This window comes from Hesperophylax consimilis, chromosome 10 (assembly GCF_061612785.1).
Source record: "Hesperophylax consimilis isolate HC1 chromosome 10, BYU_Hcon_1.0, whole genome shotgun sequence".
Lineage (NCBI taxonomy): Eukaryota > Metazoa > Arthropoda > Insecta > Trichoptera > Limnephilidae > Hesperophylax > Hesperophylax consimilis.
In genome coordinates, this window is record NC_142845.1 from 8464645 (window position 1) to 8479450 (window position 14806).

The 14806-nt window shown below is 32.5% G+C and overlaps 1 protein-coding gene across 2 annotated transcripts in view; it reads right to left on the minus strand.

Moving 5' to 3' along the window:
* Positions 1-14806, minus strand: part of LOC149420250 (UNC93-like protein) — a 138529-nt gene that overhangs the window by 71226 nt on the left and 52497 nt on the right. For both annotated transcript variants that reach the window (XM_089636552.1, XM_089636553.1), the window contains exons 4-5: positions 13468-13630; positions 2318-2441 (exon numbers count right to left, since the gene is read on the minus strand). In XM_089636552.1, coding sequence (XP_089492678.1) covers positions 2318-2441; positions 13468-13630 — 287 coding nt within the window. The remainder of the gene's footprint in view (positions 1-2317; positions 2442-13467; positions 13631-14806) is intronic.

Consider the following 14806-nt stretch of genomic DNA (forward strand, 5'->3'; position numbering starts at 1 on the left):
AAAAAAACACAGGTACAAACAGTTAAAAAACAAGACAGTAAAGGATTTAAATTGGAGAACTCGCTAACATCCTAAATATTTCTGAAAGATTAACATAAGAGTTGTTAAAAATAATAATATTGTTATTTATTTTGCCATACAATTTGGAACTGTCAGAATCAGCTTTTGTTTGTTTGTATATCCATAGACTCGTAGTAGGCCAGTGCAATTAGCGCCAAAAAGGAGGTCACGATCGTAATTATTCCAGTTATTATTATATGTTTTATAAACTGATCCCCTGATGTAAAATCTGAGTTTGCGACCTTGGCTCGCGCCGCCATTTTGAAAAAAAACAGGCTGGAATCGCGCCAAAATCTACTTTTTTCCCGAATATCTCATTTTCAATGCAAATTTCGGCTAAAATAGTTTAAAAAGTATAATAGAACATATAATTACCTTCAACTTTTGTGAAAACAATTTTCTTCTATCTCTAATAAATACCGAGGTAGAAAGTCGTAAAGGTGCGTATATTTTTGAAAAAAAAGAGGTATTTACGAAAAACCAAACTTAGTCGCGCAAAAAACTTGTTTTTTAAAAAATATACGTACATTTACGACTTTCTACCTCGTTACCTATAGAGATAAAAGAAATTCGTCTTTGCAAAATTTGTGTGTAATTTTATGTTTTAATATACTTGTTAAGCTACTTTGGCCGAAATTTTGCATTGAAAATAAGATATTTGGGAAAAACTAGATTTTGATAAGATAAGATATTTGGGAAAAACTAGATTTTGGCGCGATTTCAGCCGGTTTTTTCAAAATGGCGGCGCGAGTACAGGTGCGTCAAGGTCGGAAACTCAGATTTTAAATCAGGGGACCAGTTTATAAAACATATATAAAAATTGGGACTACCGGAATAATTACGATCGCGAATCGCTAATTGCACTGGACTATAGTTTAAACGTGTTTATATAAATTAATAGTGTACCTGCCAATAATACATGTGGATATATGTTTAGGCCTATTTTAATGGTCTTCCCATTGGGAATGTATGGCGACCGATGCGCTGAAATAGGCCATCTACTATATTTGTAGCTAGGTCTGACACAAGCATGACGATTCTTGTCAACGTATATGTTTATGCAACAATAATTGTTAAAGAAAAATAAAATCAAGGAATGCCAAGTTTAAAACACAACATTTTTGGCCTGGTTTTGGTGGTTAGAGCTAAAATACCTAATAGAGATAAAAAAACATAAATCATGTATCTATTTATTTTATGAAATTATATTTTCTAGAAAATTAGTATTAATAAATTTTTCACAAAATTATACTGGAAACGAGGTATTTACAAAAAACCAAAACAAGTCGCGCAAAACACTTGTTTTTTAAAAAATATACGCACATTTACGACTTTCTACCTCGTTACCTATAAAGATAAAAGAAATTCGTATTTGCAAAATTTGTGTGTAATTTTATGTTTTAATATACTTGTTAAGCTACTTTGGCCGAAATTTTGCATTGGAAATAAGATATTTGGGAAAAACTAGATTTTGGCGCGATTTCAGCCGGTTTTTTTCAAAATGGCGGCGCGAGTACAGGTGCGTCAAGGTCGGAAACTCAAATTTTAAATCAGGGGACCAGTTTATAAAACATATAAAAAAAATTGGGACTACCGGAATAATTACGATCCCGAATCGCTAATTGCACTGGACTATAGTTTAAACGTGTTATATAAATTAATAGTGTGCCTGCCTAATATACATGTGGATATATGTTTTTGTTTCAGTACAGGTAAACATGAATATTTTGAATAAATTTCCATTAATAATATGCTGGAAATTTTATTACTCCACATTTCTTACGATCTATCAAAAAAGCCTGAAGTTTGTTAAGAGTTGACAAGAGCTGTCAATACAGATTAATGAAAAATGTTGTCATGTAAAACAGCTTTTGTTACAGCAATTTGTTTCTCGTGAAAGCTGTATCATCCTTCGAATAGCGTTTAACAAAAAAAATTGTAGTTATTTAAAGCTTAGTAGAAAGCTTGCTACTTCTATCGCCGAACGCGATAACTGAGAAATTAAATGTGTAAGTGTTTGTTGTGTGATTTTTATAAGCAGAACTGCTCAGTTTCAGATGAATGTTCAGTACAAAAAAATATATCTCACAAAAATTCAAGTAAATTTTTCTTCTTTTCAATAATATTGTGAATCAATGGATTTATTAAATGTCTCCGTCAACAATGAGGCACGCTGGTGAAATCTCGTAGAAAATATATTACTAGATTTGTATGTAAATTTACACTAAAATTATGATATTTGCACGATTTGGCTTACCTAGAGATGAGATCAGATTGCCCCAGACTTGCGCAAACTGGAAGATCATGAAGAAAACTCCGAAGAATCTCACCACCAGAACTTCAGATGGTATTCCTGTGAGTTTCTCGTACGCAACTGATACCTTTAAACATAAGAAAATACAAAACAAGACTTATAAGTTACTTATGTGATATTTTTATTGCTTTATTGGAGTTCGTGAATTTGATATTGGAGAGAAAGTTATTGTTTTTCTTTAAGAATTTGCGTTTCTATAGCTTGAAAATAGCTTAAAGAAAGTTCGGCATTACTTTTATTTATTTATCTTCGCTGTGTAAATTTGTTTTAGTTCAAGTTTTCACTCTAATTGAAATTTGCCTTACTACGTTTAATTTAGCATATTTACCGAGTTGTGAAATAAGAATTATTATCTGCGGTAGTGAATTTAAATTGTTTTAATTTTGTTAACTAGCTTCCCTCCTGCAAATCCGGAATATGAAATAAAACATTTTATACATAACAACCTATTCATTTGCTGCCCAATACATGCCTTCTTTTGGGTATGAATATTCAACTTGGTTTATAATTTCATAAAATTAATTAACGGATCACCATATTTAAAGATAAAAAAATACTGGCGGACTAAAACAATTTCACGTTTTAAAGTTTTGAGACCATCTGGCTTTATTTTATGTCGTGTTTGGAATAATGGTGGCAATTATTCAAGAAAGGACTTAAAAGTGTGCTGTGTGCTTCCTATTTTATACGTTGTTAGACAGAGATGCAACATTACGAATTACAAAACTTTATAGAATTAACGTTTCACTCTCAAGCTACCGGAGTTTTAGCTTTAGGTTTCCTGATATATTTAAATAGCCAATAAATGTTTTAATAGAAACCGTATATTTTTTTTCAAAATTTAATTCTGTAGCCAAAGAGAGATGATATTATAAAACACCCTGCAAACGGTTTTTTGACTTCTCACGACGGATGCGCTCTTTCGTGCTTCTGAGATTTCGTGTTTGATAAAAAACTGAAGACAGTAATTTTATATATGTGATCCATATAAATACTGCATTGAGAGATTTCCCCAAATTTACAGATTATCTTTCACGACACAGAATGCATCATTTTTATAGAATGTTTTATTTTTTTTACTTCTCAGAAACAAACTGGGGTAAATATTCGGAATCGCTGGACACGGATTATACGACATATTTTCAAATAAAACCTTCTGATTTACCTTAATTACTATAAAAGGAATCTGACTGCATTTGGGATATTTTTAATTTTAGTATTTAAATTTTCAATTACGTAAATCAAAAATTCACTTTCGTTGTATGGGATGACAGCTGGAATGATTTCTTTTGATAACATTTTCTTTTGTTGGTATTCCTGATACGAGTGGCTAGATTGTTTACCATTAACTCTATGCAAATACTAGGTAGGTACTATTTTGGCCAACCTTGAAAAATAAAATATTTTTATCTTACAAAACAAAAATTATTTATATAAAGGTTATTATACTTATTGTTTTATGTAACCTAACTTATAATAACCTAACCTATAACAACCCTACCTAACCTAACCTATAATAATCCAACCTAACCTAACTTAACCTGTAATAATCAAACCTAACCTAACCTCTATCCCAACCTTACCTATATCCCAACCTAACCTATAATAACCCAACCTTACCTAACCTTTAATAATCCAACCTAACCTATAATAATCTAACGTAACCTATAATAATCCAACCTAACCTATAATAATCCAACCTAACCTAACCTATAATATCCAACCTAACCTAACCTAACCTTTATCCTAACCTAACCTTTAATAACCTCACCTTTTTTAATTTTTCTTTTTTTATAAAACATACCTAAATATCTTTATTTTATTTTTCGAGTTTGGATAAAATAGTACCCACCTAGTATTTGCATATGGTAAAAAATCTAGCCACTCGTATAAAGAATACCAACAAAAGAAAATTTTATCAACAGAAACCATTCCAGCTGTCATCCCATACAATGAAAGTGAATTTTCGATTTACGTAATTAAAAATTAAAATGCTAAAATTAAAAATATCCCAAATGCAGTCAGATTCCTTTTATAGTAATTAAGGTAAATCAGAAGGTTTTATTTAAAAATATTTCATATAATCCTTGTCCAGCGATTTCGAATAATTACCCAAACTGGATTTTAAATCATAAAGCTTTCATAATATTATTATACTCATATTATGTCATGATCGGTTAGTTGGACGTGCAATACAAAGCCTTTGGTTCCCGTCAAGGCAGGTTCAATTTACTGCTAGCAAAGTCCTCTATCACTGTACATTGTACGACTAACATTTTCCGCGTTATTATTAATATGAATAATTCAAATACGTAAATATGTATTTCGTTACTTAAGAATGTTTAACTTTCTTTACAAATAAAATAAAATACGCGTTGGGTGTAATTCAAAAATGGCCATCAACAGTCTAAAATGTTTCCAGTACCTATTTATGTAAATTAGCGACATAACACTAATGCTATTAATTTTTCAACGAAAAGTTTTTCTAAATGGTTTTCAGTTTGTGATGGCAACATTTATTTAATTAAACAACAAATAACTTAGTTTACATAATCCGTAAGTTTTTAAATTGCTTTATTTAAAATAATCACGCGGAAAATGTATTTCCTTACTTGTTATTAACATTATTTATTTATTTATAATGCTTATTTCATTGTCATTTGTAATATATTTTGTTGGTACAAATACTAAATCAACATTTAATAATGGAACTTTATTCATCTAGAAAATATTTATGAAACTTTATTGTAAGAACGACTGTTTGTTTCCTAAATTCAAAAGAAATAAATAATATATATTTGATACACAAACATGGAAATATGTTACACAATTAATAATTTCCGGTAATAATAATATACTAGCAGTTAAAAACCCGCTCCGCGGGTTTTTGCTGCTAGGCCCTGCGGGCGGCACTTAGTTGGGCTTCGCCCAGTTTACTAACAACAGTTACATTTAATAAGTAGATATTAGATCAATCCGAGCGCGGACAATGAGAGGAACACCCTTCACCCCAACATAAATCTCGTCAATGAGAAAAATGTTTCCTCTCCCATACCACCGAAATGATTTCATTTTTAAATCGAAGTTAAATTGAAAAAAAAAAAAAATATATATATATATATATATATGTAATTTATATAAATATATATATATATATATATATATATATATTTATATGTAATTCGGAAATAAAAAATATCAACATATTACAATATTAAATATAACTTTGCTGAAATAATAAACTCTTACCAAAAGATTGTCAAAGTAAATAATTTTTTTTTTAAATATAAAGGATTATTTTATTGGGATAATTCCTAAAAATCTACATATTTGGGTGAAATAGTATTACGTTCTTACCAAAAGATTGTCAAAGTAAATACTCATACAACAAAACTCTCTTAAAAATTTTTCAAAGAAAAAATTCTTAGGCAGAAAAACCTTACATGTGGGATAAATTGACCTGAAAAACCAAACTATTGTAAGCAAGTACCTACAATTTATTATACTTTTATTTTTTACAATTTACAACTTAATATTATATACTTTCATTAGGAAAAAATCTCTTTATAAACAATATTGTCCGTATACCAATCAGTCAGAATTTGCCCTTGTCTGGAACCGTCAATAATCTGTATAAATAACGATGACTGCGTTCGTACTCTGGAACAGGCAACGTACAACTGTCCATGAGAAAATACTGGTTCAGGAAGTAACAGTCCAACCCGTTCAAAAGTTTGTCCTTGAGATTTATTAATGGTCATTGCATAAGCTAATTTAACTGGAAACTGTTTCCTGCACATATTGAATTGTATTGTAACATCAGACAAAGTGTTTAAGTAAATTCTAGGAATGAAATGTACTGTACCTTTTCTGTTCCCCGTAATGATTTCGGCTTGAATTAAGTTACAGCTGAAATTTTTAATAACCATTCTTGTTCCATTGCAAAGGCCATCACCAACAGATAAATTTCTAAGTAACATAATGATGGCACCAATTTTAAGATTTAATATGTGTGGTGGGAAGCCATTTGGGTTTATAGAATTTAAATATTCAACAGGAAAGTTAGCCTGCTCGTTATAATCTAAATTTCCTTCTTCATTAATGATGGTATCAACAGAATGAAAAGTCTTCATTTGTCCTTCTAATCTTTGAAGTACATCCTCATTGATTGCACAAACATGACTATTTTTGGGGCACAAAATGGTACGTTGACTCATCACTAAGGCATCAGCAGTGGTAAGTGTCTTACCATATATACATTGAATAATATCTTGGCAAATATTTACATTGGGAATAAGCACAGAGGACTCTAATGTTCCTTCTACGGGAGGAAGTTTTCCATCTCCCAAGTCCAAAAGCCATTTAGAAAATATGTTTTCACTTTCTAAAGCTCTGACATTTGTTTTTAATTGAAAAGTTTTGAAATGGTACCAAAGTATGCTGCTTTTTATGCAAGCGGCAATTAATTGTCCTCGTGAAGCACGTCGACACACTGGAAGGATCTGACGAAAGTCTCCGCCCAAAACAATAACTTTGTTACCAAAGACAGAATCACTTCCCATGATATCACGTATAGTACGCTCAATTACTTCTAAAGCTACACCTGGAGCCATTGGTGCTTCATCCCATATTATAATATCTGCTTCTGTTATAATTTTCCGGTTCTTTGATGTGACCTTACATGTTGTATTGTCCTGTAAACTGAGGGGTAAATTAAAAGCAGTATGACACGTTACCCCACCTGGAAGCAAGATAGCTGCAATGCCTGTCCAAGCGACTGATAAAACTTTTTTACCTTTTCCTCTTAGAGTGTGAATTAAAGTTTCGTAAAGGTATGTTTTCCCTGTTCCTCCTGGGCCATCAATGAAGAAACATTTATTGTCATCATTTTCATCTGAAAAAAACTTATTCAAAATAGAATTATATGCTTGAAGTTGTTCGTCATTGAGTTTGGCAGCCATCAATTCACCTAAAGTGTTTTCAGAAATTACATTAAAATCAGTCACTTGTCCAAAACTGCAACTTTCATCAGGTTCAGGTAAGCCCTGCATTCTGCAAGATGAATTCTCCTTCATAAGCATATCCTGTATGTTTAAAAGACAAAGATTAATAGCTGTTTCTTCAGCAACACCATGATGAAAAAAATCTTCAGACATACATTTGTTGAAATCATTCCACAGCTGCAACGGGTCCGAAGGGATACATTGTATTAAAATTAAAACAAATAGATGTCGAAGAGTTTTAGGCATCAAATACAATGAAGCCTCCGTCATGCACTGCGTCCATTCTCCTATGTCATCAATGAGCTTCAGTTCACGCGCCGCATCACGAAAAGTAGCTAGTAAATTACCATCAACAGTTCGCAAAGATTCAAAGGATGTAGCTCCAGCCACCTTTATAAGAATCAGCCGTAAATGATACAGTTCTATATTTCTAGGAGAAATTGAAGGTATTCGTCCAATGATTTTGCCACCTCCCCGCTGTCGTCTCGTCCACTTTTTACCAGCTGAAAAGACATAATTATTTGGTACATCTTGATACAGAATAGAGCGTCCCTCAATATCTTGAAGATTCAATTGGAACCACGCTGTTAAAGAGGTGTTCCTTGTAGATGCTTCCCTGAGAGCCTGTTCCTCCCGCCCCTCTACAAAATACACAGATTGGCTGTCGGGTAAATGTAAAGCCAGAAGTAAAATTGAGTGAGATTGATCATGTATAGGATTTTCCATAATTTTCCAGACAGCTTCAGGGGCACTTACATATCGACAATTGATATATTGCTTAATTTCATCATATTGAATAACCGCACTCTCCAAATTTCCAGCTTCTTGTCTTATTTCGATTCTAGCACAATCAAAACCTTTAGATATATATTTATGAATATATTTAATACTGGCCACTGAGGAACAAATTTCAACATTAATATGAGCATCATATTTTTTGCTAAGGTATGCATTATATGGAACAACAAATCGATTGTCGATACGTATATCCCGAACAACGTGATTTTCAGAAAAATTATCACGTCTCCTGTACTCTGGGTAGCCTGCGGAATTATTTTCAGTAGAATCTTTAAATGATTTGGGGAATTTTTTAGAGCACTTACCGTTTACCATGCAGACTGACCTTGGATTAAGTACGCCACATGGTCCATGAATGTTATTTTTTAAAATAATATGGTACAAAGCCGAATTCTTCGGATGGGGTAGTTCTGCAGATACGGCATTATCAATATCAGAAGCTGTATACAACTTATCTTGGCTGCAAAGTGTAAACACGCCATGTAGATGAGGGAGTCCTCTTTTTTGCTGTTCAATTGTATAAACCCAACAAATTACCTTTCCAAAAACATGTTTCTCAGTCATATCATGAATAAATTCCTTGACTTTTAGATGGAAAACCTTGGCTACTATATCAGGCCTGTCCGCGGCCGATTGATAATGTTCCAATTCGGTTTGTATTTCTGGCCATTTGGGATTGCATGTAAACGTTATGAATAGATCAGGACGACCAAATTTACGTACCATTGCCATTGAATCTTGATAAAGTTTATTCATATGGCGTGGTCCACCAGTAAATGAAGATGGAAGAATGACTATATTACCTGCACGTACTCCTCTATCAGTGGCTAAATTTCTTACATGGTCTTGCAAACCTTGGTAGCATTCCACTCTGAGTTGTCGTTGGTTTTTCCTTATGTAATCTAGGCGACCAGATTCATAAATAATGTAAGCATGAATTAAATACTGTTGAAAAAGTTTACCCGCATAATGGATTGGATTAAATATGTTTCTTCGCACTGCTAATTTACTTGCATAAAACTGCATGGCAGTTACAGTATGACGTTGAGCAGTACAGAAATCAGCATGATGCTGAAAGCCTGGGGTCCAACCACATTCACCTGATGGAAATAGTAGTGGGAAAACCATAGGATCTAAATGCTTTGATAAAGTTGCCACCCTTTGAAGTCCTTCAACATTTTTAGGATAAACAGCGATATCTATACCCGATGGTAAATTCCCGTCTCTGTCTGCTACATATACCATGGCGATATCGTGAGAACTGGTTGGAGCATTGTACCTCCGTTGGTCATCAGCTGATGAACGTGTAAATAATAGACGTATATCTCTCACCTGCCCACCGTCAGCCGCAATGCGTAATTCTTCTTCCTCGACAGCTTCTTTTAGTTTCTTATACTGATGAGCATAAGGGCTTATTTGGCGTATTTCGCTATCAATTATTTGCATTATATTTTGATAGCAATCGGCATTAGATGGATGACTCATACGCACTCTAACAGCCTCATCAGGATCATATACATAAAGCTGAGCATAGGAAGGTATTTCACCTTCAACATGTATACTTCTGGAAGTCAAATGATAAACCTCACCAGAAATTTTTAAACAATATGGACCATTACCTGGGATATTAGCTATTTGCGCTCCAAATGAGGCAAATCCATTAGCACTGTTATATTGACGAATAAAATTCCTAAAGTTTTTAGATTGACTACAATCTCCTGTCAATAATGCGTTAAGTGCTGGAGGATAAGCTAAAATTTGTGGTATTATTTTTCCATTATGACAGCAAGAATGTAACAGTTTACCTTTTTCAACTTCAAAATGAAGCGCCTTGCAATGCTCGATTGTACATTCTTTTGACATGACGCCGAAATAATTCTGTTCTGGAAGCACATAATTTGGATTATTGATTAAAGCACACTTCAAGAATACATTACATCTATTTGCTGTGGAAAACCGCCTTCTGGAATTATTGTGTTCAATTTGATTATCAGTCATATATTCTATTCGTCTTCTGGCACTTCGATCGCTCGGTAAACGTCCCTCTCTCATTCGAACATTCCGAAATTCGGCCAATTCTGGTAAAATATTGTCCACATTCCTTTTAGCCATAGTTATTAAATTGAAATAATAATCTGAAAACAAAATATGTATTCTTAGTGACTCACAGGAACTTTTTAAAACAAATTTCTAGGTTAGCACGTCAATAATTATGAAATTACCTAGATATTAAACATGACAGCGCATGGGGTCGGTGTTGTAATATCAAAAAATAATTAATTACGTAAAGTATCGAGTGGAGCTGGTTATTTTTGCAGCCGGCTTTAAATGGTGGTAATGGTGGATTTTTAATTATATTTATTATTTATAATTATAATATATCTCACATTAACATACATTGCTTGACACTAACTGGCTATAAAAGTTTTTTACAATGATTGGAAATCCATATACGCTGGCAACACTGGACAATCTGTCTTTCGCGTGAATATGGCGTGAATAATGATAAACGTCAAATTTTAATACGTAATTGTGGATAATTTTTACTGTAATGTAATGAATCCAATGGATTGTCAACTTTCTAAAACATATTTTCTTCGATATTATCCAAAAATTATATGAGCATCGTGTCATTTTCAAATCGTGCCTTAATTTTCAAGTTAGCGGAATTTAACTGAAACAGACAATTTAAATTTGACCAATGAGAGGGCCTACACCGTCCAGACGCTAGAGTATTAATAATATCAGATAATAAATACGAATAAATGTTTATATCAACGCAGATATAATTAATAAGCAAAAAAATGTAAACCTTCTTTTAAACATTTTTCCAGCTAACCGGTCTCTCCCTTCTAATGACAATGTAATTGCTGATTTTAATAAACTTCCTCCACTCTTACCCCTCTCTCCTCTATCTACCCCTTTTCTCATTTATAAAGTTGATATACATTTGAATATTTAACTTCACTACATAGTTATTTCTAAATTAGTGGGACATAAACAAAGTAGTTTATCTTTTAATTAAACAATATTCTAAAATGCATTACTCTTTTTGTAACATTTTCACAGCGATTAAAAGTTGTTTTCTGGTATCGTTTGCCTTTCAATCGCCTAAAACCTATTTGTTTCAAACGTTAAGTTAAAGACGTAGAAACGAGAACTTTTAAGCTTTTGTATAAAAATCATTGCCAAGGGACTTTGCCAAAAACTTGCGTCTCGTTGCTTAACGACCCGATCTAACTTAAACACGGGGTAAATCACTAGAAAACTAAGCGCTGGAGAAGTTTTAGTTGGTATTTCAATTGGAAATTATATACCTACAAGTGCCTACTAAGCCATACAAATACGTAGTCAAAAAATTACGAAAAAGGTACAAAATTTAATTTATTTCATATCGACACATAATAAATTACCATCACCGTATAAGAAAATTTGAATTGAACTGTTAATAAAAAAATATTGTAAAACCTTAAAACTTGACGTAAAGAATCGGATTTTAATTGGATAGAGCTATAAGCACGCTATATTTTGGTGGATTGGTGTATTTCAGCATTTCGCTCGCCATACATTCCCATTGGTAGTGTATGGAGAACGATATTCTAAAATAGACCAAGCCATGATGCGTTAAATGTTGTGTGTCGCCTACCTTATGTGACATTATAAAAAGCATTTTAGAATCGTGTGACCCAATTTTTCGTAGAATATCCAAGTCTACAAAAATTTGTTTTTAACTCGTGTAATCAATTTTTTTTATTTTTATATTCGTACCCCCTAATTTAACATTTAGGGATATTTGCGGTACTTTTCCTCTTTACCTGTATGAAGGTAGCAATAGCGGTTCGTTACTTTTAACTAAGTTTTCTCTTTTATTAAGTTGTATAAAGCTTTTCAGGATTCTTTGCAAAGCAAATTGATAGTGTCAATAATATTCTTGAAAAAAAACATTGTTGCCTTGATTGACTAATTCTTTTATTTTTTATAGATATCATACTTCATACTTGCATGAAGAAAACTTACCGATATAAAATATGGCTAATTTATTAAAAATATTTTCAAATTATTCGTATTCCTGTTAAAGCGGAACTGCAGGCCTTTAACGAATGAATTGACATATTTCCTAATAAACTACCAGTAAAACACGAATAAACATGGAATACGTGTTCATAAAAATAAAATATTTTCTTACTTCGTTGTTATATAATAATATGATAAGCGCAGCTGCATGAACATACGTTCCAATATATTATGAAAGTACTACCACTACTACCTAATACTAAGAAATGCCCTGTGATAACATTTTATTTTCACGAGGGAAAAAGTTTAATGCATAAAAAGATCATGTCAACCCTAAACTGAAAATGATCAAGTGAAGAGCGTTGAAAAAAGACACTCCTTTGTTGATGTTGATAGTAATATCACCACAGGGGGCCTAATCTGCATCTTTCGGGTTAACAAACCAGTAAGTTCGTAGTTTAACCTTTCCTCGCCGGTTCCGTCAACTGAGGAAACATCGTCTTTAATTAATAAAATATCTATGTAAATATACTAAACACAGAGTTCAAATTTTAGGTATTCCTTTGCATTAAGTAATTACAATATATAATTTTTGTGTATACGTAACAATGGAGGATGGGAAATTTTTGACCGCCGTAAGGGAAGGGTTAATACTGATTTGTGACATGGCTAAACCGGTGGCAGGAATGTTTTGAAAGATACAGAAAAGGCCCTAAGGTTTATTCTTGAAATGTTGATTTTTTGTGAAAAATGCACTCACCAGTAGTATTGTGTACAGTGTAAGTCTATGTGATTCTTGCCCGCTGCCAACCCGGTACAAAACTCAATTTGGGATCCACCTTTGGGCGGAAGCCCCAAAATACCTGAAAACCTCATGATTCCGTGCTATGGAAGACAATACCTATGATAGATGTAGGCATGTTGAGTCTGTTCTACACGGAGAAAACTTAATGATAAAAATATTTCTAATTTTTATTATAAATCTAGTCTAATTCCTGTTAAAAATGGGACCGTACGCCTTTAACAAACGAATTGATATAAGGATGTCGGAACATACAAATCCTACAAATCAAACGGTTCATACAAATCCTAATATTAAATTCATCATATTTATCAGAAAAAGGGCAATTGCATGAACACGAGTTCTGATATATTCTGATTGAACTAATATTTTATTAGGAATAATGTTGAAAAAAAGTTTGAAAAATAAGGTTATTAAAAAATGCTGATACCTTGGCTATATTATATGCTGGAAGAAAGTGAGGTGAAGAGACTTACTACGGTGAGGTAGGTACATTTGGCGCACCACAGCGGACCGCCGCCAAGCCCTACGAATATGCCCGCGGGGATGAGGGTGTAGAACTCGGGGTAGAACTGTGCCGCGATGTACGGCATGTAGGCCACAAACGACAGCGCCGTAGTCCATTTGCATCCCAACCACCTGGTAATTAAGATAATTTAAAGTTAGTTGCTCCTAAAGATTCAATTTAAGCATAGATGATGGGTGATTGGGAATGATGATTTGTAAAATCCACAAATATTATTAACAAATTATTATAAGAAATAATTAGTCTCCTGAAATATCCGTACAAATATCTCCCGAGTAAATTTATTTATATATTTTCGGAAATGTTTTCAATTTGTATGGATATTTGAGGAAACTAATTAACTTATAATAATTTGTTATGCTTTGTGCTATTCATAAAAAAACCTTGTCTTATAAAAATTAGTTTATAATTATAAAAAAAAATTATATTTGACAAGTCAAAATATTTTACCAACAAATGTAGATATAATATGTCTTGACGCCATCTAGTGGGAAATTAAGTACTAACAAAGCTTTTTCTACAAAAATAAAGTTGGTTGTTTACAAGTGAGAAAAAAATAATAATCAGTAATTGTTGATTGGAGTACAAATGCATATTAGATTATTTGGTGTGTAGGAAATAAGCCGACGTAGCTCAGTAGTTCAGAGCACCTGACTGGACTTCAGAAGATGCGGGTTCAATTCCCATCGGCGGCTTTCAATTTTACTCGGCAGATATTTTCAATCTGTATGGATATTTCAGGAGACTAATTATTGCAATAATTTGTTATCTTTTGTGCCATGCATAACAAACCTTGTCTTACAAACACTAGTTAATCATTATAAAAAATAATAAATATTATTTATTAAAGACAATATTATTAATTAAAGACAATATTATTAATTAATTATTAAAGACAATATTAGCTATTCTGAAACGAAAATTTGACACAGAAGGATTTATTTTTGTTATTATCGTCATTGTATTTGTACTTTCCTTAGTAGTAGTTGGATTCTATTAGTTTATTTCTAAGTGTAGTTTTTCAGCTTTATGTATAATATGACTGAATATATTTCTGTATCTTGAAGAATGAAAAGAGGGTAATATGAAAAGTAGTTTTACTTCTTTGTGATTTGTTTCTGTCCAAATTTGGGAAGGCACTTCTAGTGATCTTAATCCTATGATTTAACCCAATTACTAAACACCTCGTCTCATATTAAAGAAAATATTTATATCACAAGGCATTGCTTGTATTATTCTTCATTCTATGGCAAAGACGGATCAGTAAAGATGGTCATTACTTTGGATTT